A 27,995-nucleotide genomic window follows, 5' to 3' on the forward strand; every position below is an offset into this window, starting at 1 on the left:
TATTTTGGTAATTGTCTTGGGTTTTTTTCTAACTATGTGAATAATGTACTGTATTTTTTGTGTTCTGAAATATACACTCTCCTCCCATGTGTATTTTACCTTTCCACATTTGTTCAGTTGTAAGAATGGAATTTCTTTCTTGCTGCTGTGTTCACTAGCTTTGCAAAGAGAAAAGATATATCAGTTCCTCATTACATAAACTCCGTTGTTAGCTAAATCACAATTCAGTTAACCCTCTAGCTTGTGTGTACTGTTTCTGGACTAGGACTAAATTTGGGTCATAGGGTTTGAAAATTTATTAGTGGATATGATGACCTCTTTTGCAGTGGTTGGTTAAGCTTGTTTATATAACCAGCTTCGATCGGTGCAATATATTTTATTGCCCAAAGCATGTATTTTACATTCTTTCAGTAGGTTTTATTTCCAGGAATGCCTTAAAATAGTTAAATCTGATTTGAGTATTCAGTCTTGCTTAATGTGCTCGACAACCAAATTGGGTTTAGACTTTGTAAATGAGCAGAGGCATTGTGTTGTGGGCTGCCCTAATAACACCAGCTAACCAATTCATTACATTATAAACTGGCTGGGGAGGTAATACTATATTCCCTTCATATAAATGACATTGATTTTGTTCTTGAACTGAATTTTGAATTATAGGGTATCTGATGTCAATCATAGACCTGCAGGTGGAAATAAATTATTGAAGTTACGGTCTTTTCCATATGTGGAATGGTATAAATACTGCTTTTTTAGAGTTTGGTTTTCAACAGTGCACATGCTTAGAAGTATTTTCAAATGTGTTTTCAAGGAAAAACATGACAACATGACTTTAAGTGCTAATTTTATATTACTTAATTTATTGAAGCCTGGGGCTTGAGGAGATCTATTCTGGCAACGTATTAAGTATTCATGGGGGGTTGGGAAGAGTATTTGTGGTTGCTGGAGAATAAATTCCGTAACTGTAAAGGAAAAACAAGATTCTCTATGTTGAATGTTTTTTGTGTGACGGTGGCAGTTGTAAGGAATGAGTTGGAAATAGTATGGTGACACTTGAGCTTTGTCTGACAGGAACTGTTTGGCAAATACTTTATAGAGCAAGCTTTTCCAGTCAACTTGTGCAAGGAAGGAAACATGACTTTTCTGCTGAGGGGAAAAACGATTAAAATAGAAAAAGTTTTGTTATAAACCTTTTTCCAGCCAGAGCATTGCTCAGCATTTGAAGTTTCTTGCATAGCTTTTTATATATAAACATTTTAGCTCAACTTATATTAATACCCATCAGAAAACATTTTTTTTCTACTAAGAGCATGAGTTTGTTTTTAAGCCTGTGTGTAGGTCCTTTGGCAGGATACTTCCTAAGAGTTACTTAAAGATGCACAATTGCCCTTTTTTTTTTTTACGTTGTTAAAGACTACAAACTAATGACAGACATTTATTATCAGTTAGAGTGCTTTGTTTGGGGACCTTTCAAAAGGAACAAGTCCAAAAAATCGTGTTAAAAATGATTGTAAATTGGATGCCAAGTAGACCTGAATTTTCACAGCAATTTTCCACAGGGCAGGCACAAGTTGGTTTGCATAACCTTCCTCACACTACATGTTCTTTAATCTTTATATCTGATTGTGACACTTACGAAAATTATCTTTTGAGAAAATACAATAATTGTCTTTCTGTACTCACCAAGTCATAACTGGACTTTATTAAAACAACTAGAACTGTGGTAGTGCTTTCTGTGATGTAGGTGTGTCCAAGTAGGAGTTGAAATAACATTACATGAAACCACATTTTAGTTTATGGCTGAGCAGCAGCCTTCACCCTTCCCTCTTCTGTCCCCAAGGTAAAAAGAACAGTTTCTTTTGCCCAGCAGAAGACGAATTCTAAGAACTAAATCCAACGATACATGTATTCTATTCATGCTTTATTTTGATTACCTAAATCCAAAATTAAAACTCTCTAAAAATGAGCTTTGGATGCACCTCTGTTCAGCAGTTTTCCCAGCTGTCTGAAGTTGCCCTCCTCTATCAGAGAGGGTGCAAAGTCTGAAGGATGTATAGGAGAAGGATGCAGAGATGGGATTAGGGCTGTCTCTTTTATCCAGCTGGCTGCCTTGTCTACTGAGCTGCAGTTGTGCCATGACTGACCCAGTACATTCAGATATTTTATGCAGTGAAAACATACTGGCAGAACTGGTGATGAATCTCTCCCACCTGAGAATAGCAGGTTTGTTATTATCTTTATCGACACTTGATTTCTCTCAGATGAAACAGTTAACCTGTAATTTAAGCTGGTTTTTACACTAATCTAGTAGAGAGAAAGAGGGGGCCACATTGCTTTTAAAGTGTGTGTGTGTGTGTGTGGTTCCAATCTTTCTTCTGTAAGCAAGGCTAGAGGATTCTGCTCAGAAAACACAACTTCTGTATCCCTCATTACAAGACATTTCCTCGTATATAAGACATTTCCTTATATATTCTGTTATCTCGTTCAGGAGAAAGTATGGGTTTTAAAATACCTTGTACTGAATAGTTCTTTTTGACTACCACTAAGTAGAAGGTAAATATCTGCCCAGTGATCTTGGCTTTTGTGAATCCCACACTGCAGCCCTATTGCACTTTCCAGGCATTGCAAAGGAAGTACCTAGTTTTTATCCAGAGTGCAGGATTCCATTTTGTGGTCACATACGTGAATTTTAAATCGAAACTTGCAACCCATACTAGCCTGGGCAAAACTGAAAATCATAAACATGAAGTCTTTGTTCTGCAAAATGTGGTTATATTACCTTTCAAGCACATGCCTTTGGAAATAGATCTTGAAATAATAGTCAGTCGTATAAACAACCTGAGGAGTTTCACCCCTTTAAGTACAATTTCTTACAGCTGTATATTAACTTCTGTTTCGATAGATCATCGCTAATCTTTAATTGTTTTGCTGTTTTAAAAGGTTTGGGATTAATTTAGTTACAACATTAGTGTAGCAAATCTTTCATTAGTGTCATTGAAACAATGCTCATACCCTTTATGGCAGAACACACATGCTCCTAAGTACTGCTTAGAGCAAAGTTGTTAAAAATTTACTTCACATTGTGAGAGTCTTTCTCATCACTTTCTTTTTTTTTCAGATATGCTTTGTAATAAGAAACTGCATAAGTACATGATGCTTGTGTGATAAATTTTAATCTTAACTTTTATATAGTAAAGCCCTTCAGAGTACCTACATATATGGGTTTTTTTCCTTCGTTTATATTGTGCTAATGACTTTGGAATTTAAAGGTCACTGTAAAGCACAGTATGTTGGCTGAAGAAGCCCATGCAATTTTAATAGTGCTTAGCAGGCTAGTGAAAAAGAGCAATCTTTAACAGTATGCATGTTCTGTGGGAGTTACTGCTTTATGATGTGCCGACGTTGAAGGAAGAATGCCAGTGGACTGGAAAGTTGTTAGAGCTTAATGACATCCTGCAGTTAGATAAATGCCAAGGCAAACCAAGCGTGCTCATTTTCAAGATAGGATAAATTGATTTTGTGATAATTTCTTGATTAATTATAAATAATATGTCAATATGATTATTTTCTCCTGCTATTCATGTAACAGCTTGCCTATGGTAACTTCTCCTTTTCAGTGCACCTCGCTTTTGCCCTGAGAACTTCGTGCATCATGAGCAAGTATATAGGCATGAAATGTAGTTAAAAACCTGTCTTCTGTGGATGGGTTTTTTGTTTTTCTCTTCCCCCTCGTTCTCCCACCTCCATGACTGACTTCAATTAAATCCAGCATTAACCAGCTTCAAAATAGCAAGATATTTAGGGGAGTGGGTTGTTTGGGTTTTTAGGAAATACTCTCAGGATATCTAGGAATCTGCATTCTGCCGTTGGTGTCAGGTGCAAGCTTAAGCCTAAAACACAGCATTAAAATTTGTTAAGATATTTCAGGAAAAACACATTGCAAATGTCAACATATTGTAATGCAGAAGTAAAATGAAAATTGTCTGGAGAATTTTAATTGCTTAGAAGTTGTGGCACATGAAAAGTAAGCTTAGAAATTACTACTTTCTTATTTTAATAATTTAATTTTAACCATAGAACTGCCCGAACCATTATAGATTTCTCTCTCCTCTGATTTCATTGCAATTTTTTTATTTCTTTTTCTTGCAGAATAATAGAATTTACTGTTTGATATGAAGTGTTTGGTCTGTCTTTCAGCTTTTAATGAAGTATCTTTGCAGGGAATAGAAATAACTTAAAAGACATTAAATCCTCCATTTCATGAGATGACATGCTTTGAAGTTTTTGTTATCTAGACATATGATATTTCCAACAAGCTTAATTTGGCCTAGTTAAACTTAATTTGTCAGCTTAAGAGTTTTAGAGCACTCTTACCCGGCCTGATTAAAAGAAGTACAGCATTGTCAGTTCAACTGTAAGCTCCCCATGAATGCTGCCTTATGAAGAGATCTAGTTTGTTTTATTGAAGTTACTACTTATCATGTAATACTTCATGTAAAATGAAATTGTATTGATAGTACTTTGGGTGTGTTTAATAGAAATTCAGCTGAGATAACCAGTGTTGATAGGTTAAGCAGTGGCAAAGATTAACTGAATTGTGTCTTGAGTTGCTATATATGGAAGGATTTCCTCTTAGCTTAGTCATCCAGCATTGTGCTACAGAGGGCAAAACCACTTTGATTTGCTCTCTCTAGGGGTTTTTTTGTTTACTTTTTTGTGCTGACATATTAAATAATGTTATATTGTTGGAAGGAGATGATGAAAACTGGTCATGGATTAATAGACTGATTTGGGTGGTAATGGAACTTAACCCAGTACCAGCCCCCTGCCATGGGCAGGGATACCTCCCACTAGACCAGGTTGCTCAGTGCCTCATCCAACCTAGCCTTGAACCGGTCCATAGTATTGTTAACTTACCATGTATTGGGTCTTCTCCTGTGGTGCTATGTAATGAAATATCATTAATTTGTTTAATAATGCAGATGCAGTAAGAGGAGAATATGTCTCCTGCCAAGGGTATTGAGGAAACAATTAAATTGATCTCTCAAGTTCTATTGTGTTATTCCCATTTCCTTTTTTTAGAGAAAGTCCCCATTTTGTACTTCCCGTAGTGCTGGAATTAGGCAAAGAGTAGGTTTTGGAAAGGCTACAGTACACATCATTGAAATATGCCTGTCTGGTTCTCCTTTTCTAGGGGTATTTTTTTTTCATTCTGTTTCCCATGTAAAATTTCGTAACTATATGTGCCATTTGGTTCATTTAAATAAATAGGCAGGAAAAAATACAATTCAATGGAAATCCACTATAAACTCCAGAGTTTAATATAGTGGAATTGTAGTGAATCGTAGTTTAAAAGAAAGAAGATATTAGAATTACAGATGTACACATAGATTATGTGGATTCAACTTACTCTCTTCCTGGTACTTCCTGTGATTAATGGTTTAGAGATATGACGAGAAATCAAGTGTAATGCTTTGGGGATACTAGTAAATGAACATGGTTTATTACTGGATAGAGCTGGTGCTGTCAGACAGTCTGAAATAGTGCTGTGTCAGAACACAATAGTTCAAGCTTCCTGCTTTTATTAATTAAATTGTGTGTGTGTCTGTAATAGAAACCTTACAAGATCTGTCAGGTAATGGGGGAGTTTAATATGTACAAAACCAAGATGGCTGATACTGCCATCCTCTTGGGAGTGAGTAGTGAAGGATTTTACATATACCTACTGAGGGAAAAGAAGAATATGTGACAATTCTTGTGCTTTATTTTGGAATTGGAATGCCCAGACACGTCTTCCTCTGAAGTAAATAATTTAACTTTATAAACATCAACAATAAGAACTTAATGCTTTCAGCAGATTTTAGTAGTAAAATAATAACTCTTCAGCAAAAGATTTTTTTTTTTTATATAGGCAGCATTATTTCAACCAGCAACTTTCGTAAACTTGAGATTGCTGTGCTGATTTCCGTTAGCACACCATGTACGTATTATTTATACCAAAACAAGTGGAGTGTACCTATGCCAGGTATGATGGCATTGCCTGGAGTAAGTACCACAGTATCGACAGTAATATTTTTAACTTGGGTCACAGTGTGGATGGGGCAACTGATTTGGTTTTCAAGACAATTCTAACACTGCACTAAAAATTAATTTTAGTTTTCATGCTCAGTTGGCGTTTGTACCTCAGACACACATTGTAACAATTTTGCTTCCGAGTTGTGTGCTGTGTTTGAAAAAATACTGCATTTTTGAACAACACTTTCTCTTCATTGTGTTCATCCCCTTTTGGAAAATAACACTGAATTTGATCAGAAACCATATTTAGCTGATTGTGACAGAGCCTGTCAGTGCGGATTTAAATAATTCAGTCTGTAGTAAAACTTGCCTGAGTTATTTTCAGGTGGATATCTGATTAATTCTAAATTCCCTGTGGATTTGTGTAGCCCAGAGTTCCATTTGTTTTAAAACAAATACATTTCAGAATAAATTCTATGCTTCAGCGGGTTTTTCAGATAAGGACCGAAGCAAGTCCTTATAAATAGCAGAGTTCATAAACCGTGGGTAAGAGTCTCTGTGCATTAAGGTATAGATTTGAAGCTGTGCGTCATCAAAGGTGTGTTGTGAGGGTTCCAGCATATTTCGGTTAATCACTTCTCTTACTCTGGAGTCCAGGCTGACCTGTGTATTAAAATAGAAAGTCATGTAAATAATAGTGGTGAATAGTACAGATGGGGTTTTAGGTTTCTTTTATGGGTTGAAAAAGCTATCTTTTTTTAACCATTTCAGCTGATGTCTTCCAAGAGTGTAAAAACTGATAAATATACTTAGGCAAAATTGAATGTGTTAAAATTTGGAAGTAGTAATATCTTGACTATGGATACAGAAATGTCTTCACTGAGGTACCTTACTTGAACAAGGCTGCCTGCAATCCCATTATTACTGAAGTCTTAGAGACCGGTAGGTTATTTCCAGACCAACTTCCTGCTCTGTGGTAGAGAGGATTTGTAATTTTTTGTGATGGTTCATTTCCTGGAGAGTTAGTGCTGTTGTAAAGAGACTGAATTTGGAGTAAGCAGTATGACGCAGTCGGAAAATGTAACCTGGGAAGCTGTTGCTTAATCAAATTCCTGTTAAAAAGCAGGGTGAATTGATGTGAACCACAGGTATGGTTATGTAATAATTCCATACAACATGCAAGTAATGTAATTTTTTTCTTTCTGCAAGGCTGTAGTGTCTGTAGAAAGACTTTAGTATTACGAGAACAGACTGATTAGATTTAAACAGTATTTTTATAAGTACGTAAGTATAGCTTGCACCACAACAATTAAGTTGCAGTTTTGCAAGGATATTGAAAGGTTTAAAATTCCAGCCTGCTTGGCAGTTCAAACTGAACAGAGGTGTCTTTTAAGCTTGACATATTTGCTAACAGCGAAGTTAGTTTTAAAACTTTTCAGGAAGTTGTTGTGTTTGTTCTATGGCATGTTTTGTCAGCTGCTCGTCGAGCGATTTGCGAATAACACTTTCTTTGTGGTTAATGTGCTTTTGGAGAGATGTGTGCACCCACCTTCCTAGTGCAACAAGAAAAGAAACTTTGTCCAACAGATGAAATTTAAGTTTAGCAAGGATAACACGATCATCTGTGTATTTGTGCCTCAAACTAAAAATTCCATGTCAGCATGCCATGGTAGCATAGGACACACTTTCTTACAACCAGTGAAAGTAGTTTTGACCATTTCACCTCAGTGATGGGTGCCTCCTTCCCCTAAATCTCTGCTTGATGGAAGTGGACTTGGAGGGTGTGAAAAAAGTTCTCCCTGAGTACTGGTGTAGCCTTAAACAAGTTAGAACTTCTGTGCAAAGCAACATCAAAGAACGTATTAGGAAAAGTAATATACCTCTTTTGGAGAAAGGATAGAAATATAATCTTCATAAATTAGTCTTGCTTTTTCTTCAATGACACTTTTGTTGGATTCTTGCTTTAGTTCCTCACAGGCCATCCAGAAAAGCATGTTTTCCTCACTGAATTCTGTTCGTAGAAATTCACGAAAAGCATTTCTGCCAGCTGGTGTAAGCATCAACTTGTCAAATGACTGAGCCCAGGCATTTACTTCTTCAAGAGTAGGAGCAGGGCTTGAGGAGGAAGAAGAGCACAAGAAGAGAGAAATAAGTGATTGTTACTCAAGCTTTTTGTAGTTGGGAGGAGGTATGTGCCATCACAATGGAACAAAATCATAAGGTTCTTGGGGCTCTGATTCCTCACTGGAACTATCCAAGTGCAAACTCTAGTAAATACATTTATAAGATATTTTTGGAAAGCGTGCTTATCAGAAGCTCTGATGCAGATGATTGCCAGTGCTTTGATGCAGAAATTGCAGTTTACTGCTCGAAGTAATTGCAACAAAGAAGTACCCCTGCAACAGCTAAGCATTTTTTTCTGTACCTAATAATCCTTGTTGTTGTTAAAAATTGTTTAAAATTGAATGAAAATCCATATAAAGAAGCAATGATTCAAACACTATAAAAGGTACCCACCTGTATATTACCATTTTGCAGTTGTTTTACCTGTTCGAGCAATTCTGAAGATTGTTGCTTAACTCTTGGGAGCTCTTGAGCTCCTTTTTATATTTATTATTTTTGTGAGGCTGAGCACTGCTAGTTAACCTCATTACATAGTTGCTGGGTGGGAACAGGATGTATTTTCAAATTATTTCAGAAAAAAGGGAGACTGTTTACAGTGTTGGCTTTGATCTGTCATGTTATGAGAGTAGTTACGTGTGGTTACATGCTGCGTATAAACAAGGTAAAATATTATAGATCAGACCTTTGGAGGTAAAAAGCAGATGACTAGTAGATAATAGTTATTTTCATGTTTCAGGTAATTCACTGAAATGACTTAGTGTGGTTTGTTGGGTTTGTTTCATTTTAGCTTGACAGAACACTTAATAAAGACCATACCTTTCCTCACAGTTTGGAATACCCTCTGCTTGTAGTTCGTGAGATGTTGTCCTTGCTCTCTCTTCATCTTGATTTCTAACAGTAAGGCTGCAAGGTAGCAAACAAAATTTTAGACAACTTTGCAGAGAAAAAGGCTAAACATAGATATTAAAAAAAAAATAAATAAAAAAGCTAAAAGGACAGAAGCTAATGACAGCCATGTTAGCCATAGTTAAACTCTGACCTTAATTTTATAGTTGTATAAACCTGGCAAACTTGAATGTAGCTGAATGCTCTTAGATATTGTATCACACAGACTTTCTACAGAGGGATCATAGGTCCATAGAATATCTCAGATTGTAAGGGACCTGTAAGAATCATCAGGTCCAGTTCCCTATATATGTGTATACACAAGTATATATGTATATGGATTTATATGTATACATGCCTACCCTTTATTATATATCAAATCTATTCTCCGTTGATGCTTATTATACTCTATATGCTCAATGCACTGTTTTTACTTAGGTGAGACTTGATGCACTGGTTTTATGTGAGTTAGATTCCAAGGTAGGTGGTTTTGAATTTGTTTATTTAGGGTTTTTTTTCCTCCTTGGCTATTTTTTTTTATATCCATGGGGCACAATGAGGGCCAAGACTCTGGTTTGGAGTGGTAATACCATGTTACAAGAAAGCCAGAATTCAGAAGCTGGATATAAGTTTTAAGTAAGCTAGAGACTTCCATATGTGATGTTGGAAAGGTAAGCATCTTTCAGAGTTAAGATGTAGATATAGCCAGATTGTGTGGTAATTGATTGCAGCTTTAAGAAAGTTCTAGTATATGCTTCAAAGTGTGAATGAGGCCTGGAGCACAGAGTGGATCTATCATTGCTGAATATTGTTTTGAATATGTCTGACTGGAAGCACTTGTTTGTAGCATTACCAAAAAAAAAAAAAAAGTTTGCTGCAATCACTAGCAATGTCCCATGGAAGGATAGCTGTCAAATCGTGCTGCTTTCATCAAATGTTGGCTTAGATGGCTCGAGTTTGTAAAAATTTCTTTTGTAGTTGTAAATGATTCTTTTTCATTTGAAACTGGATTTGAGAAAATACATTTTGTTTTTAGGGAATGGAGACTACATTCCAGTATATCTAGGTCTTCATAACTTAGTGAAAAATGCATGTGCATACACACAGACATTCATATAATCTGTAAAGCTGCTTAAAATATATCAAGAAGAAAAGGTCCCTGTAATTTGTATGAAATGGGTTCTCCAGCTGAAATAAAGCAACACAGTTGTTATAATTTGATAAATATCAAACTTAATTTCTTCATTTGTATCTTACCTTTCATCCATGCTGATGTTCTAAGTTTTGTTACCTTAATCCTTAAGAGTCTCATTTATCTCTAATAAGATTTTGTGTTAAACTGGTTGATTTTTCTACCCTTTTTGCCTTCTAAACTCTTGGCTAAATCTTCTTTGCACCCTTACTGTTTACTAGGTGTCTCCTTATCCTGCTTTGCCTACTCTTAGTCCATAATTTGCAGAGACCTGCTTTTTTCTTTGCCGGGGCAGTCCATGCATTGAAGAGGTAGGAAAGGTTTCCTATTGGAGAGGAGATATTGCAAACAGTTTTTTTCAGCAACATCTGAACCATACATTCAAACCAATGAACTATTTCAATTTACCTTTCCAGAAAAAAAGAAAAAAGTAAGTAGTAAACCTAGTTCTCTATTCTTTTGGGTTATATAGGTCTGAAGCATTTACTACCCTTTTTACTGGCCTTTTTTGAATATATAAACTAATATATTATGTATTCCTCCTCACACACAGACAAGAAGTGATATTCTTGTCATAGCTATTTTTGGGTTTAGGGGAACCAAGATCCAATAGAAAGGATTACAGTCTTCATAGGATAATGCACAAAAGGGGAAAAAGACAAAAGAAATAACAAAAGCTTCCCTAAGAGAACACACCATGTCTCAGAAAATTACTTACAGGCAGGTTTTTTTCCCTAGAAATGTAAACAATAAAGAGACTAGTGCAACACTACATCTTCTCAGGATCTGGAAGAGTAACAGCCTGGAGGCTTGAGTTTTGGCTGTAGGAATGAACATAGGCTCTGAGCATCCAGCTGAGAAACTCATTTAACTTCATTCTAAATCTACTATTAAGAGTATGCTGAATATTGGATGTTCAGCAGCTCAGCTGCATGACTCATGTAGACTGTTATTTTTATTCTTATTCATAATTTTTCTGTTCCAAGTGCATGGGCTATTTTGAGGAAAGGGTCTATGAATAGGGAATATAAATAGCTTAATTACGGTTTGTTTTGCATTTCTTGCTACTAGAAAACAATTGTTCTCAAAAAAAAAAAAATCAGGAATTATTTTAAAGCTAAAACAAGCTGCTCTGTTTCGGAGCCTGTATTGGTTTCCCAGATGATTCTGAAACGCAAATAGGAGTTTTAAGCATCATGAAATTTGGGTACTTTCACACACCCTATTGAGTAAATTGCTTTCTTTGAATTGTTTGAATAGTGACATGCACAGAAAATGAGCATTCTGGAAAATATCAGGTAAAATGTCAAAAAAAAAGCACTTTATCAACAATTTAAAAGGTAAAATGCAAATTTTTTGTACTCTGACTTAGATAAACGTGTCTTATTTTTTCCTTTTATGGAAAAACATGTTTGTATAATGAAGCTCTGGACTGAACCACTTGCAATTGCACTGGACAGCTGTTGAGATGGCACTGGAATTTGTATGGGATGCTTTAACATAGACGTCATTCTGCAAGGTAGCAAACTCTGATCCAGCACAGGCACAGTACTTAATAGCTCTTTAAATTCTGCCTTAGTTTACCTCTAAGCACCTGCTGAAAAGCTTTTTAGGATCAAAGCCAGAGTACTGGGCATTTTGCAAAAAACCTCTCCAAGCAAACTTTTATCCTTGCAAAATATTCACTGTTTGAATTAGGGAGGGCAGAATTTTGGGTGTCTTGACTTCTACTGAGCTGAGTACCAATACTAAAGAAACAATCAGCCTGCTCTTCCCTTGCCTTCTAATGGTGTTCTCCAAAGCATTTGCCACGAGGTGCTGTTAGAAAGTTGGTGGAATAGATTCCTAGTGTGGGCTCTAAGTCTGTTTATGACTTCTTCCCTTTCCCCTAGTGCCAGGTTTGCTTGTTCTGAAGTGGTCGAGTGGTGGATAGTGAGTTTATAAGATGCACTCTGCTTGCTGTCAGTGTTTTGGTTGAACTCCTATGGCTGTTTAAGACTTTTTCTTTATTTAAATGCAAGTTCTGGTCTCATCCACTAAACAGATACAGATAAAGTATGGAAAGATTTACTGCAGTTTTGAATGAAATCACTTGGATCTAGAGGAGCTGGTGAGAAAGTGAAAGTGAACACATCATTAATTTAAGGAATCAAGTGATTCCTTCTCCTTTTTTGCTTTGATTACCTGATAGATTTTTTTTCCTTAACACCCTGTAATGGGAGTTCTTCAGAATTATTTCTGCTTAACTCCTGATCTTCAGCAAGTACCCACAATGTTTAAGTCTCTGATCCCAAGGATTATCTTCAAATGAGTTGCAGGTGCCGTGAGTTGGCAGAACTAATTAATGACAACAGATCCAGTTGCCTTCAGGGGAAAAAGAACAGTGCTGGGCACCTGGTTATTCATTTTCTGACCTACAAATTGTTCCACCTTCTACTAACTCCATTTAACAACCTCAGTGCTGCTTGTTGAGTCCCAAATCTAAATCTAAAGCTGCAATACATTCTGGTATTGCTTTCAGTTTTTAGTGGAAGCCTTGGTGAACCTCAATGCTGAGGAGAACCAGTCCTGCACAAAACAGACCTTCCATTGCACAGTATTGACAACAAAAGTACAACAGAGATACTGTGCAAATATTTTTTTAAAAATCTGTTATTTCAATGGCAGGGCAAAGAGAGAGTAGACTGAAGTAGAAGGTTGTGCACAGTCATCTCTCCCAGTCCCAGATTTGCAGAGCTACACAGGTGTTTTGTTTGGATTATGTTGTCCCATACACTAGATATGTGTTCCTTCCCTGCAATTCTGTTCCCCAGAGGTTTTAAGGAGAGGGGTTACCATGAGCAGCTGCAGCAACAGCACCAACAAAAGCAGCAGGCATTGGACCCTCGATTTCCTGTGCTGAGCTGAGCCTGTGCAGCACTTGGGGTGTCCTGGGTCGTAGACATCTGCCGTTTGCGCATCTCCGTCCTCTCTGATCCCATGGGCTGCAAGACAGCAAAAGAGTGGGGAAGTAAGAAATCTCTCTCTCTTCTTTTTTTTTCTTTTGTTTGCTTTAGAAGTCTTACCAAGAAATGCTGGAGGCCACAGCTCCAAAGGAACTGAAAAGCTAAACACCTGATTTTCCCCCATGGAAGCCCTTAAGTGTTGAATCCACTGGAAGACTCACTCATTTAAGTGCTGTGATGGAAGGCAAAGGGCTAATGATTTCTGCACATGGGTGGGAATACAATGAGAAGGGAGTGGTGATGCAGAGAACAAAACATACAAGTGAGGGGTCTTGAAGATCTCTTGGCACAGTGGTATATAAGCCAAAGACTTGAAAAGTATTTCCTGAGGTTTTGACTTCGAGGCCAATCCTAAAGAAAATGGTAAAGAATAGAGGGAGTTAGGGCCTCTTTTTTTATTTCTTTTTTATCTCTTTTTCTTACACTCGATTAGCCAATGCACAGACTTAATGATGCTTGAGTGAGACACCTGAGCTCTCCTGAAAATCTGGTCTTTGTTGAGTATTGAGGATGTCTCGAACCTGCTGGTTGCCGCTGTAGCAAAGGGGGAAGTGCTAGTGCTCACTTGTCCATTGTAGGTCTGACTGCCACAGTTTTTAAAAACATTTTTTTCTCAAGAAGGAATCGAGTGCTTCTGTGAATATGAGGAGAAAACACACAAATAGATGATAATAATTACAGTATTTTGGTTGACCCCCAACTGAAGACAGTGTGAAACACTGTTTGGTTTTTTGCACTGTTCTAGGAAACCTTTTTGGAGCCTGCATTTTGCGGATTATGCAGAGAATTGGTGTTGGTGAAATGAAGTTCCCTTAAAGTCCCTGTCCCTTTCTGACCTATCTTTGAGTTTCATATTTGCTCTACAGCACTTAATAATGCTCTCCCTGTTATGCTGAGGGTTGTGCCATATGTAAGTGACAGATGTCTTTTATAGATGAAATGCCAGCTTGTACAAAAATGAGTATGTCTTTCTTCATTTTATTTGTATTTGACTTTTGAATACATAATATAACTAGTCATCCTCCTGTGTCACGAGATCCTTTTGTGTGTAGGTTTGTTTCAGGTTGCTAAACCTTTTTAGGCCATAGTGGTTGTAGGGGAATTAAAATTAGCTGCTACCAATTTTGAGTTCTTTTTTAAATTGATAATTTAGTATCAGACTTGAATCTAATGAAATGAATACTGGGGGGTTAAAAGTTGCCTTCCTTTCTAAGATGTTCAGCCAAGTTTAGGAAATACTGTTGTTGTAACTTGAGGGGAAATGTACAGACGTTGTCATGTACTCGATAGAAGTGTCAGGAGAAGAAAGGAGGTTATTTTAGCAGAGTGCAGCATTACATTTTGCTGCACTTTGGCTACTGGATTTTTTTAATGCTGAATTTCTTTCTGTCTTATAGAGCTTAGCAGTTTTTATATTTGTGAGAACCACCTACTCTCCCAAGAGAAAAAAACATGACATGGTGAGCAGAAGATGCACCTGTTTTTCAGGAGGAATAAAATACAAGAACAACAATACAGATAGAAATTGTAACCCATATACAGATAGAAATTATAAACCATTTTGAAACTCTGTAGACCTAACTGACAAGCAATACCTAAATGACCAGAAATAGAAAATCACAAAAAGAACATAGCTTCCCATCCCCTCAACATTTCTTGTTTCAAAATGTGGAAGAGTAAATGTGAAATGTAGAATGAATTTGTAGATTCAAATTTCTTTCTTTCAGAGTTTCAGATTCACAGGAATAGAATGAAACTCTTTAGTATTAATTTCCTTCCAGATACCTATACTTTTTAAAATAGAGCCTTTTCACAATTTCAATTAGAAAGTGTTAGTATAATAAAGCATTATTGGAAGAATAATATATCTAACACTATTTCAAGCTGTTTTGAACAGTAAACAATTATTATTGATTAGAAAAATGTAACTTGGATTCAGATGTGCTGTTTATATAGCCTAATCCATACACTCTTACTTTTGAGATGTTTTATGTAGGTAGGTCACTCATTCATATCTCTAATTCATATGTCAATTGAACTAATAGTGATCTGAGTAGAAAATTTTGTTCCTGTTGTCTGCTTTTTCCCAAAGATAAATGTATAGATGGGGAAAATAGGAAGAATACACTCTTCCTCCCTGCCTTGTTCCATCATGACTTAATTCAAGAGATCTTTCTGGATCCATTGTTACCATTTTAGGTGGTTCTTCAGAATTTTCTTTGACATCTTTAATGACATGGAAGAATACGTAAGTAGCTGCATGGCAAAAACTGCCCAGCAGCATCATGGCTTTGTTTCACTTCTGAATCATAGAGCATCTAACTATGACTGGTGCAGAAGAATTGTAGGAGTTTGTGTTGTTAATTTAGAAAGGGGAACTGGAAAATGTATTGAACTTCTGATCAGTAGAAGCTTATGATGTTCTGTTGCCCTCTGTTTCATTCAGAGATAAATAATAAGTTAGCCTGGGCACAACCTAATCTCAATGGCAAGAGAGCTGAGCAGTGGTGCAGGTTATTACAGAGTTGTAGAAACTCCTTTTGCTCAAATAGTATTAAGACCCTTAGGACAAAACCATGTCAAGCTGGTTCAGGTTCACAGAACCGTCATTCTTCCCTGAAGTTTTTAAACTTCATTCTTCCCTGCTGTTATCTTTTTTATTTTTCAAATGCAGCTCTGGCTCTGTCATCAACCATGTTGCTCTATATACACCTTTCTACATGGACCAGCTCCGTTGGCCACGTAAGAGTGATTAATCTGCGGGAGAAGCGGATATGTTGCATCAAGTGTGGGGGGGTTTTCATCCTCTAACCAGAATTGCAAAATAAAGTTGACCCCCATGTTTGCAGCGTGACTTGTTGCAAATGTATAATTGAATTGTACACTTTTGTAATGCCAGACATGAGGCCCGAATGCACAGTAAGACGTAGTCTTTGCCTAAGTTATGTCAGATTTTCTTATCTATATTTATGGATATTCACTGGTCAGATTATGTGACCAACACATCTGTTCTAGAACAAGCAGCAATCACAAGTATTGAGGCCACGTTGCTGAGAACACAGCTGTGTTGGGCAGGGCACGTCTCAAGGATGAAGGACCACCGCCTCCCTAAGATCTTGCTGTATGGTGAACTTGCCACCGGCTGCCGCAAGAGAGGAGCCCCGAAGAGAAGATACAAGGGCTGCCTGAAACAACATCTCAGCCTTGGCCATATTGATCACCATAACTGGTCTACTCTGGCCTCCAATCGGGAGGTCTGGAGACACACTACCTTTAACGTTGCTGATGCTTTTGAGAAAGCACACAGGATCACCCTTGAGGAGAAAAGACAACACAGAAAGAATCGTGTCTTGCAGAATATATCTCCTAAGGAGTCTTTCTGCTGTGCCTTTTGCAACCAGACATGTCTATCTCGTATTGGCCTTTTTAGTCACTAACGCGCTTGTAACAAATGTGGGTAGAGCCTTCCCAAATCTTCGTTCACGAAGCCTAGCCATGATGATGACACTGGCTTTCTAGATTTCTCTGCTTTTCAGAAAAAAAAAAGAAAAAAAAATGTAATTTAAGAAAAAAAAAAGGAAAAGGTAAACCAGTGAAGCCCAAACCCTGCAATTTTGCAGCTGTGCGTGGTGATACAGCTCCCTGTCTGCTGCTTTTGCTTTTACATAAGCTGCTCCTTGCCTGGAATAGAGGCAAAGGCACAGACACTGAGTTTATGTAAGTCATTTAAGGATTCATTTTCAAAGGAAAGTACCTTAAAAAGTATTAAGGCTATCAGATTATGACTGTACACAGGGAAGTATAATGATCTTGGAAGGTGTACGGAAAAAGGTCATAGAGATGAAGCAAGTTGTCTGAGATGCAGTGAGTTAATGACAGAGCCATGAGTGAGACACAAACAGAAAAGCCTTTTTTAATGTATATACATGTCTTTCTGCTACTTCTAGTATATCCAGAATGTCACTATGGGACATGGAAGTTTTCCATCACACTTTGCTACTTCTTAGTGAAACCACCATAGCTGTATAATGAGCCTTGCCAGGCAACTGCTTAAATTACTGTTGTGCGTTTTGCTGTGTGGAGCAATGGCTAGTAGATTTATCAGTTACTCCAGTGAATATTATTTGTAGGAATTAACAAAATGTCTTACTTCTTCATAGTACAAGCCACACTAGCCAACAGTTTGAACAATTGCTTGACTGACTTGTGGATCTGTGGGAATTGAGGTCGTTTGTTTTTTTTTTTACCCCAGTAGACTGAGTGCAAATATTCTTCTATCACCTTATTAGCAGATGTGCACTTTGAAAGTGGCAGTTGGTAAATATAACTTGTTGTCACAGCAGCCTCCCAGGACAGTTGCTTATTTGGTCAGCTGACACTCTGGAGATAAAAACCAAGGTGGAGATGTTCTTTCTAAGGTTTTCAGTTTGCCTGCCATGCAATTGGTATTTAGTTTTAAATGGATTTTTTATTGACCAGTATTAAGTATTTTCTGTTTCCTTTCTCTTGCCAATCAAATATAAGTATGTCCATCAACAAGGAGGATGTATTCTTTGGAACACCAAGATCTTGTCGTGGTGAGAGGAAATTCTATCCTAGTTTTTATTCATTCAATTTTGAAGTATTAATGCTAATTACATATAGTGTGCATTAATGCTAATTTCATGTATGTGCCTGAAAAATAACATTTTTCAGCTGCTGAAAAATTGTATCACTTCCCTATGGTCAGTGAAGACAAGGGAATTTATACCAGATACCAGCTGAGGATCTGATCTGGTACTCGTATTTATGCTGCAGGGAAAAGCGACTTCATATCTTGGGTTGGACTTAACACCACATGGTGGTAAGCAGAGGTGTTCTGAATTATCTGAAATGCCTTTCTTCAAAATCTGTAGATTTTTTTTTTTTAATAAAGAATCTTCCTTCTGCTTCCTGAATGCATTTAAACAGTTGGTTACAATCACTGAAAGTGACTTTTTCTATCTTACTAAGGGAATGCAGAGAGTCGATGTGTATCACTGTGCATGAACTATTGTTCTTTGTTTCTGCTCTCTTTGAACAATTTTGCATTTATTCTTTAAGAGAAGTCTTGTTTCAACTATAAAATAAATTTTAGGGGTGGATATTTTTATTTCTTTTAAGGTAGTTTAATTATGTTTAGATTCCTAAATACATTTATTTAAATAGTTAGAGATACAGACCTATGAGATGCTGTTCTTGAGATCCTTGCAAGTTCAGGAACATCAACACCCCTTAGGTTCAAACTCAAATCACTGCTCTGCTTTTGTTTGGGTTTTGATTCTTTGGTTTTCTGGGGGGTTTTAAGTCACTTGAGTAGTCACACTGAGCTCTAGTGCTTTCCCTCATTAGGACTGAGGCAAGGTTATATTGCTGCTTCAAGGTAAGTGAGGAAGGTCTAGCAGCAGAACTTACCTCTGAGCCCGAATGGACAGTTTCAGCAACCTATTTTGTGACATTTTGTCCACTAATACACTTGGCATTCCTAAACCTTGGATGCCCCCTGGTCTCTTGTTTGTGTTTAATTGCCTATTACCTTTAACTCCCTTACTAGGTTGCTGTGCTAAAGAGAGGTCCATAACCTAAAATTTGCTTCACTGAGAAAGAATAAGCCAATCAAATATTGTCTCTCTCTAGATTATCTCCTTCACACCAAACTGGAAATTTCACTGCTCTAAACAGCCTGTACCTCCTTTATCCTCTCAGATTTCCAGACCTCTCAGAAGGTGCTATGAGCATGAACAAATTGTATGAGAACCCTCTGTGCTGGATGTTCTCTGCACTTTGAGACCTGGAATCTGTCTTCTCTGTCCCCACCATCTGGAGCAGCTACATGCCTTGTTTGAAAATGGGTTAGAGAAGAAAACATAGAGGATTAGAAAACTGGAGATAGACCTCTATCTTGTTCATGTTTACTAAGGAATCCAAAAGTACTTTTAGACTCCTTATGGAATGAGGTGAGATACCTTTAACCAAAGCACTTCGACCTCTACCATCTCATGCTCTGTTTGAACCCAGCCTGGGAACAGTTTTAGCCAAAAGCTGGGTATAACATGAAATGTTATCTCTGTGTTCAGTTATCAGTTTGACTGCCCAAAGTAATGACAGCACTCTCAAAGACACCCATGTCTGCTTGCTGAGGGCTTGGGTAGCCATAATTTTAATAGAAAAAATATTGCTTTCTGGTCCATATGGATAGGGAAGGGCTAAATCTGATGATTCTTGGGTGGTCAATGGGGTGTGATTTTGCTAATATTGCATCACTGTGAGGAATCAAGTCCTTGAACAGGACAGTCAGTCAGTGTCCAGTTGGCAAGAGGAGTTCCAGTTGCAAAGGTCCTCGTAGTGGTGGTGTTGGCTGGAGCAGATGAGACTGACTCATGAGTTACTGTGCAGTTACATCCAGCTGTCTCATGCTCCTTGGGGCTGCTCCAGCACACACATAGTCCATCCCTAGCGATTATCCTGAGCTACATACAAAACATCTTCTATCTACCTGAATTGTGTACACAGATCTGTCCTACATGGTCATTTCTCCATCTGCAAGACGTTTCTTCTGACTACATACAAGTGACTGGCTACTTGCAAGTCTCCTCTGACTACCTGCAATCTATGCAGAATTGGACTGATTTTGTAGCCTCGGAGTCTCTACCCTAGATGTTAATCAGCACCTTGAAACATAAAGAAACTTGTCTAGACACAGCAGGTCCTGCCTGGAGGAATCCACAGAACTGTCCCCATTCTGCATGGAAAGCACCAATAAGTCAAACCCTTAAATGAGGACGGAGTAGTTGCGTTGATCAGCTTGCCTCCAGTTGGTTCACTGTTCCAAGTCAATCTAATGTAGCATCTATGCAGATGCCTAGGTTCGGAGTTTCTGTATCTCCCAGGGAAAGAGATGTCCTTCTCTATGCAATGATAATAACAAATTTAGTCCATTATAAAATTGTCCCTAAAGAACAATGAAACAAAAATAGAGGAAAATTAATGGCACATGTTCTTGCTTCTTATCCAGCAAGGTAGCATCTATGAATCATATAAAAAAGTAGATGCTCATATTGTTGAATGCTAATAAGTAATCAAAAAAGTCCAAGGATTTAAGAAAGCATCTGAAACACTACTTTTGACAATAGTGGAAAAACTACTGTATGCCTTAAGAGTAGTGTTGAAGTGGTGAAATAAGTATGTCTGTCATACCTTTTCCATTCCAAAGCATGCCTATCTAACATTCAGATTATGAAGCATTTCTGTATGTAACCTTATAAACACAAAGGAGTGTAAAGGTCAGGAGTGAAAATTATTTCCCTGTTTAAAAACACCTTAGATGATATCTGGCTTAGTTGTAACATTTATAGTATTTGCTAATCTCTCAGCAGAAAGGTGGGTTACAAGAACATAACATTCCCAAAGAAGGAATATTTAAAATCTAAGCCACAAATGTCAAATTTAAAAAAAAAAATCAGATAAATTAAAAAAAAAAAAACCAAACACAAGAATAAGCAGAAGATTGTAGTCAAAACTTTATACTTTTATCCACATTTTATGCTAGAGCACAATGACATTTTCTCAGCTCAAAGTGCAAAGATTCTATTACTTAAACATAATTACTTAGACATAATGTTTCCTTCTTGTACATGTTACAATCAGACAGGTGTGCAAGCTTTTAACTTGTCCTCAGGGCTGATTTGCATGGCCACAACATGAAGCTTTCACAGTAACTCCACAGCCTGAGAAGCCCTGTGCTATAACGCTAGCTGACAGCCACTTGGAGTGACTGCACAGCTGTGGATCATATAGTGCAATTGTTTTTCAGTAAATACTTCAGGCCTGATCCAAACTCCATTAAAGCAATGGAAACCACTTATTGGTGTCACTGAGCTTTAGGTAAGGTTATGTAACTCTCACAATTACTGCTTTGTCTTCAGACCCTCCCAGCAATGATAATCAGTGAGTTGGAAGAGAAGAGATTCTGTCCTTATCTACTAATGTCATAAGAGACTTGCAGCTGGGGCCAAGCCCCAGGTAAATCTCTGAATCTATATTTTAACAATTCAGATATATGTGGGGCTGCAACATACTCCCACTGAAGCCTGTGGCAGTTTATTGTCAGCTGAAGTATGAACAGGAAACTCGATGCTCATGCTGCTTCCTCTTCATTGACAAATGTGACAAGCAGGCTTTCTGCATCAAGCAGTGTGCTATTTTAGATAGAGAAGAATTCTAATATATGTTAATGAACTCACCCACACATGTGCACATGCTTTAGGCGTAGTTGTCGAATTGCTTCTTGAGAGCAAGAGCTCTTCGAAAGTTATTTTCTATTACTGGAGATTTGGCACATTGTGGTGAGATGACTGAGATGGTTGAGAGTTTGTAAGTGCAAGACAGAGGTTATCAGAAAGGAGACTGGCAACCACATGGAATAAACTAGCTTTTTGTGTCATTGCTGTGCCCAAGTCTGTCAAACGCTTAAGTGGATAAACTTGCAAAAGTGTTATCCTTCTATGAGTTTAACTAACAATTCTGGGATGCTTTTATGTCAAATGTCCAGAAATTGAGTGCCTTTACCTGTTTCACCTAATTTATTTTTCCAGAGAAGCAGCAGCTCAGAGGAGCCGAGTTCATCTATCCAGGTTAAAACATCACTTTACATTTCAAAGGGAATGTCTGAATGTCTGAAAGTGTATCACACCCACATAGTAACAGGTAATGGTGCCTTGATTAGTCACCTCCAACTGAGGCATTTTTCTACCAATAGCTGAGACCTCTTCTCCTTTTTCTTTGGCATTCAGTGCTGCCCAGTTGGCCACTACATCAGCCCACTGTCTGCAAAAAACTTCCTGCACTGAAGTCGTTCTCTAAAATCTGACTTTCTTGTTAAGAAACCTAGTTACTTGAGGTTTCAGTGAGATTTTTGTGGGGTAGGGTTTTTTTTGTTTTGGTTTTGGTTTTGTTTTGTTGTTTGTTTTTTTTTTTTCTTTAGAGCGATGCCCTGTATCTCCTTTGGATAAAGAATTGCTTTCCTTTGGATTTTATCACAAGAGACTTCATTGAAAATATTATTCTAACATGTAGTTAGCAGGGTCACTGTCTGTCATTATTTCTTCTGTAATATGGGAAAGACATGAGAGAATTCTTTACCAGCTGCATAGAAAAAGCAACCTGTTGTTCCAGTCCAGCTGATTATGCGGATGCTATGACAGTGGAGCAGTATGAATATAAGTATAGATATAACTTTGTCCCAGGCCGAGTCCCTTCACAAACTAGGTCATTGCAAACTACAATTAAGTTAAATCAGTGTCAAGTCCTTCTCCTCTGCACAGCACAGGCTCTTGGCATCCCTTTCCTTGTCTTCTATGGCAGCTGGAGTCAGCCTCATTGGATGTATGTCAGTCACACTGCCTGATCAGCTCTCTCAGAAGCAAAAACAAACAAAAAAAACCCCAGGCTTCTCCAGTGTTGGGAGTTTTAGCATGGCTTCAACCCTGATTTGGCTGGCTCTGATGTCAGAGGAAGTATCTGCTTCTGGTTATTTTTATGTATCTTGCTTTAAAAAAAAAAAAATCATTCATCCTAATATTTTACAAACCTTTCTACTACGCAGTGAAATTGCTGCATGTAGCAGATTACTCTGCTCACTCCCATCATCTCCTACTGAGGGCTTGGTTGCATTGTGCTTAATTATGAATGGTCTCCAAAAAGCCCATTTTACTGTACTATGAAGTGACTCATATCACACAGAAGCTCTGACAACTCGCACCGGGTACTGCAGGCACATGGCGCTGTATTAGTTGGTGACTCATTTCATGTTGTACTCGGTGCTGAGATCTGACTCACACTGAACTGTGTGAGGAGCTGACTGACATTGTACTGGTCTGAAAGCTGGTTTGAATTGGGATGACTCACCCTGGAGTGCATTAAACGGTGATTCACATACTGTTTCCTATTGATTCCGATTGTCGCGATTCACTTCGGATTGTACTATGCTGGCATCTGGCTGCTCTGGCAGGGCAGGCACAGTCATAGTGACACTCTGCCTTGTGAGCTCAGCTGTACTGCCAAATAGCACAGTATCAACCAGGAGGAGTATTACCAAAGTCAATTTAAAGCTGAAGTAAAATCAGAATTTGGCTTAGCACACCTTCACTTTGGCCATGACACTTTATGGGCATCTTTGCTTCACCTGGCTCTGACAAGCTTTGAAACATGCCTACAAACAGCAAGTGGGGAGTCACGAACATCTAGCTAAGAACCCTGCTGCTTCTATGCCAGGAGATCTCTGGAGTATTTCCAAGACTTGCTGCCTCCTTTGTCATTTTTCTGAGTGACAAAAAGATGAGATAAACTTTCATAAGTGACTGAGTACTGGTAGTTGCTCAAACATTTCAAGTTCATCGGTGACTCCAAGAGCTACAGGCACCTTATACTCTGAAAACTCCTTTCTGGTACTTTAAGCTCAGCCATCAGACATCACTACTCACTCTGAGATATGTCCACTGTTCTATCCAAGGGGTAAAGAAGTGTGTAACAGCTGAGGTGATGCTTCCATGGTTAACTGCTTGGGACCCAGAGTAAAGATATCAAAGTAAGAATTGATGTGAAGGGTAGATAAGAAATTAAAGGGGAAATAAACTAACTGTTCTCTCACCTTTAAGCATTTTATAAAACATAGTGCTAGTCTTACATTCAGTTGTCTTAACATGCTTTGAGTTTAGAAAGATGCTCCTAATTTTAAACTGACCACAACTAGGACTGAGGTCCAAGCTGATACTGATTCTGATGCCCATTTAGTTGAACCAGTGGTTACTGGTTCTCGGTTCCATAGTACGGCAGTGGTGTAACTAGCATTACTGGGACTTAGCTCTGGAGAGCCCTGGGTCTGGTGCTGATGTTCTGTTTGTGCAGTGGGCACAGAGGTGCAAGGAGACTCCTCACTGTTACGTCATAGCAATGGTATAGTATGAAAAGTTTTGATTTTACATTTTTCAGCAAATGTAAAACAGCAAAAATGAAATAATGGAACAGTTGCATCAAGTAAATTTCATCAGTATTAAATTACTGTAATTCTTACTGGAACGTACAAGGATAATCTTGTTTCGCTTTCTGCATTTGTGTCCAGTTTTCATTGCCTGCTTTTTCTTGCCCACTGACATTACCTAATGACAGAGCTCGGGAAGAGCTTTTTCTCTACCAGGAGGATGCATTATGAGGCAGGCTAATACTGGAAGAGTCTCTATGGAAGCACTCGCCTGTTGCTGCTCATCTTTCCAACTTCGCAGGGGAGCCCAGGGCCCCGAGATCGGACGCACTGCGGGACTCCCTTCACGGCCGGGCGCAGGGGGACGGATGCTGCCTTATCTTCGGTCGCACTCGTGAGGAGGGGCAGAAGGGCCCCTGAAAGCATGGCCGGGGGCCGAGCCAAGGTGTTACCTGCGCTGAGGCTAGGGAGGTGACGGGGTGCGAGGTGCGATCCTGCCCTGGGGAGGTGTCCTGCCCCCGCTCCCGGAGTCGCGGTCAGCCGGGTGCCACCCGGGCTCTGCGCTGGGGTCGCGGTGGGAGCCGCGCCGGGAGCCCGTGGGGAGGGACGGGACGGGACGGGACGGGGCGGGGCGAGCCCGAGCGCCAGGCGCTCTTGTCTTGCAGCTCCCGACCCTCTGAGAGATGGGAGAAGCGCCTTTTGCGTCGGATCGCTCCGGTTCCTCCCGGGGAGTGCGGCCACCGCCTCTCTCCCGCCTTGGCCACTGGAGCCACCGCCGGCAGCGCCGCCCGTCCCGTCCCGTACCTTCCCGCTGCACCCGGATCGGACCCAGCTGCAGCGCGGGGGTCGTGGCTGCCGGCGATGAGCCCGCGGCTGCCCGGCCCGCGGGACCAAGGTGCCCGGTCACCGCCGGGCGGCACCGAGCGCTACTTACTGTGTCGGCGACGGGACCCCTACGGGCGTCCTCGCCCGCTTCCCCTCCGGTCCCGGCGGGATGGGCGGCCCGGATCGGCGGCTCGCCGGCCCCACGCATGCGCCCGGTCCCCGCGGACTCTCCCGGTGCCGGCCGCGGGTGGGCTCCGCTGCCGCGACCGCAGCCGGAGAGAGCGAGGCCGGCAACCCGCGCTCCCCGCCCCGGCAGGGCCCGACGGGGTGGGCTGCGCCGGGCCGCCCCCGGCGAGGCGAACAGCGGGGGCCGTACGGCTCAGGGCCGGTTTGCAACGGGATTGAACGCGGCAGCGCCCGCACCGCGGCGGCGGAGTGGGGAGGGCGCGGGGGGAGCCATGGGGCCGGCGTCGCCTGGAGAAATGCTGGAGGGACCGGCGTGGGAGCGTGTGAATGGAGTGTGTGTGTGTGTGTGTGTGTGTGTGCGCGTGTGTGTGTGTGTGTGCGCCGAGGGGAGGGGTGGGAAGGGTTTGGAGAGGCGGCGGTGCCGCCTCGGGGCTTGGTACTGATGCTTCAATACAGATGCCTTACAGGAGAGCCGGGCTTATCAACCCGGGGCTGGAACACAGTCGCATTTTAAGTGTCTGCAGGGATACATATCTTCCCATCCCCCTGCTGCCTTCTGCCTTCCAGCCGCTCACAGCTCACCGCCGCCGGGCTCTCCCGGGCTGGCTCTCCTGTTCCAGCGGGGCAACTGTGACCCGGCTGCGGCAGCCGCGCAGCGCGGCCCCGGGGAAGGGGAGTGCCCCGGGCCGCTGGGCTCGGCGCTCACCCCGCTCCTTCGGGTCGGCCCTCTCGGCAGCGGCGCCCTTACCAACACCGCCACGTTTTGGGGATTATCTCACCGATAACGATCCGCCGCCTCCACTCCCCGGGCAGTCCCACATGCCGTCTGCCGGAGAAGGGTTAACGGGACGACTGCGGCTGGCTAGTGCCACCGCCGTCCACGGGCAGAGTGACACTGTCTTCCCGTGAAACCCAGATTGATTCGATGCGTGAACGCTCTGCGCGTTCCCGGTTCTCGGAGCGGGACTCCCGGTTGCCGTCTGGGCTGTTCGCTTCCCGCCCGCGCACCGGGTGCGGTGCACGGCGGCCACGGGAGCCGCCTCGCTGGAGCCCGCGGACCCGGGAAACGCTGGGGATGGCAGATGGGGAGCAGCGAGCTTCGCCTGTAGCGCCTGGGGCTCTGAGCCGCGGGAGCTCGCCCTGCGCCCCCGAGACTCCCACGCCAGTGCCGGCTGGGACACGTGGGCGGACAGCGGCTTCCTTGGCGCGGGGAGTAGGAGGAGGAGAAGGAAGGGGCAGATGCGGCCCCAGGAGCGGTACTCACGGCGCCGGGAGGCTCGGAGGCAGCGCAGGGCTGCGGCGGCTCGGCTCCGTGGCACGCCGGGCATCTCCGGCGCTCCGAGGGGAGGCGGCTGAGCGGCGGCGGCGGGGCCGGGGCGGAGGCCGGCGGCGGCTCAGCCCAGCGGCCCCGCAGCAGCGCGGCGAGCGGGCAGCGGGCCCCGGGCCCGGCCAGCAGCGCCGCCAAGCACGAGGGGCAGAAGTGGGGCCCCGGCGCGTCTCGACGAGGCGCGGAGACGAAGCGCGGGCAGGGCCGGCGGGCGGGGAGCTGCGGCCGCAGGAAGGGACTGGAGAGCAGAGCTGACAGCGGGACGAGGGGCCTGGCAGGCCTCGGAGTCTGCAGCGTGCGGGGGAGGTGTGGGAGCGGGGTGACGGGGCGGGAAGAGAGAGAGAGAGAGAGAGAAACACAAAGTGAGCATCACCCGGGGGGGGGAAAAAGCAGGGACCCTGCACAGCCCAGCAGAGCCCGTCCACCGAGGTGCTAATCCGAGGGGTGGAGGGGCAGCAGCCTTGAACCCCCACCGCCTACCTCCGCACGCCCTGCATGCACGCTCTGTCTTTTTAACTTTTCTGAGCCGGCCCTTTAGGTGAGGGCCAGAGGAGACCTCTCCTACCCAGCCAGTGCTCTGGGGGTAGGGGCTGGCCATAGTGCCAGAGGAGCATGGGGAATATGTCGGCCACTTACTATCTACGCGAAAAGAGCACCTCCAAAAAAAATCCCCACTCAAAAAACCAACCGCAAACGACGGACGGAGCTGTGGCGGCGGCAGGTGGGCGAAGTGGCGGGAATGGGAGCGGAGCAGAGCCACGGCCGCCCGGCCCTGTCCAGGGTCCTGACCCTTCCCCTCCACCTCCCGCAGTGGCCGGGCAGCTCAGCGAGCCCGCCCCGCTCTGCAGGCGGCAGGGCAGCGTAACCTTGCCCTTCTTTGCTGAGTGTCACTGTCCTGCTGAGCGGAACCCGCCTTGCTAGACCACGAGCCCTAGCTGAGTAGGAACTGTCAGAAATCACCAGCATGTGGACTCTGCCTCTCTTTTTTTCTAGCAGTGATTTCTACCTCTTCCTGTTCAAGGCTTCATTTTTTCAGTCAAGGTCCAGCCCTTCCCAAAACATCATCCCTATTTCTGGCCTACAACCAGACATCAAAGAGACAGGGAGGAACTGAAGCCTGCACAGTGTGAAAAAAGTCCTTCCCACAGTGATGGCACTGCCTTTGAAGGCCAAAGGCACTGCTACTTCAGTGGGATAACACGGCTTTTGTGCCATTGATGCCAGGGAAAGGTGCTTGTTAGAGCTGAGACTAGCGGGGAAAGCTGCCATTCCTGCACAGAAGGAGAGTTTGCTGTTGCTTAGCAGCAGAGAGTTCCCCTAGATGTGTTTAGAGAGATGAACTAGGGTAGAAGCTGGATAATGTTCCCAGGAAAATAGAAAGATAGAAAGGTTTATTCCTGCCCCACAACATCAGTATTTCACCATCCCAATGGCAAGGATTTC

General features: G+C 41.6%; 1 protein-coding gene across 4 annotated transcripts; it reads right to left on the reverse strand.

The window, feature by feature from the left end:
- Positions 1-5,626: 5,626 nt before the first annotated feature.
- RGS20 (regulator of G protein signaling 20) lies at positions 5,627-26,573 on the reverse strand. 4 transcript variants are annotated; one of them, XM_064653155.1, is made up of 5 exons: positions 26,490-26,573; positions 13,049-13,197; positions 8,953-9,039; positions 7,893-8,127; positions 5,627-6,675 (listed from the first exon to the last, which is right to left on the reverse strand). In XM_064653155.1, the coding sequence occupies exons 2-5, from the start codon at positions 13,192-13,194 to the stop codon at positions 6,487-6,489; spliced, it is 657 nt and encodes a 218-aa protein (XP_064509225.1). In that variant the 5' UTR covers positions 13,195-13,197; positions 26,490-26,573; the 3' UTR covers positions 5,627-6,486. The 4 variants fall into 4 exon arrangements, with proteins under 4 accessions (XP_064509225.1, XP_064509207.1, XP_064509198.1 ...); XM_064653137.1 differs by lacking the exon at positions 26,490-26,573 and adding an exon at positions 26,005-26,147; XM_064653128.1 differs by lacking the exon at positions 26,490-26,573 and adding an exon at positions 25,149-25,931.
- Positions 26,574-27,995: the final 1,422 nt, after the last annotated feature.

Source organism: Pseudopipra pipra, chromosome 1 (genome assembly GCF_036250125.1).
Source record: "Pseudopipra pipra isolate bDixPip1 chromosome 1, bDixPip1.hap1, whole genome shotgun sequence".
Lineage (NCBI taxonomy): Eukaryota > Metazoa > Chordata > Aves > Passeriformes > Pipridae > Pseudopipra > Pseudopipra pipra.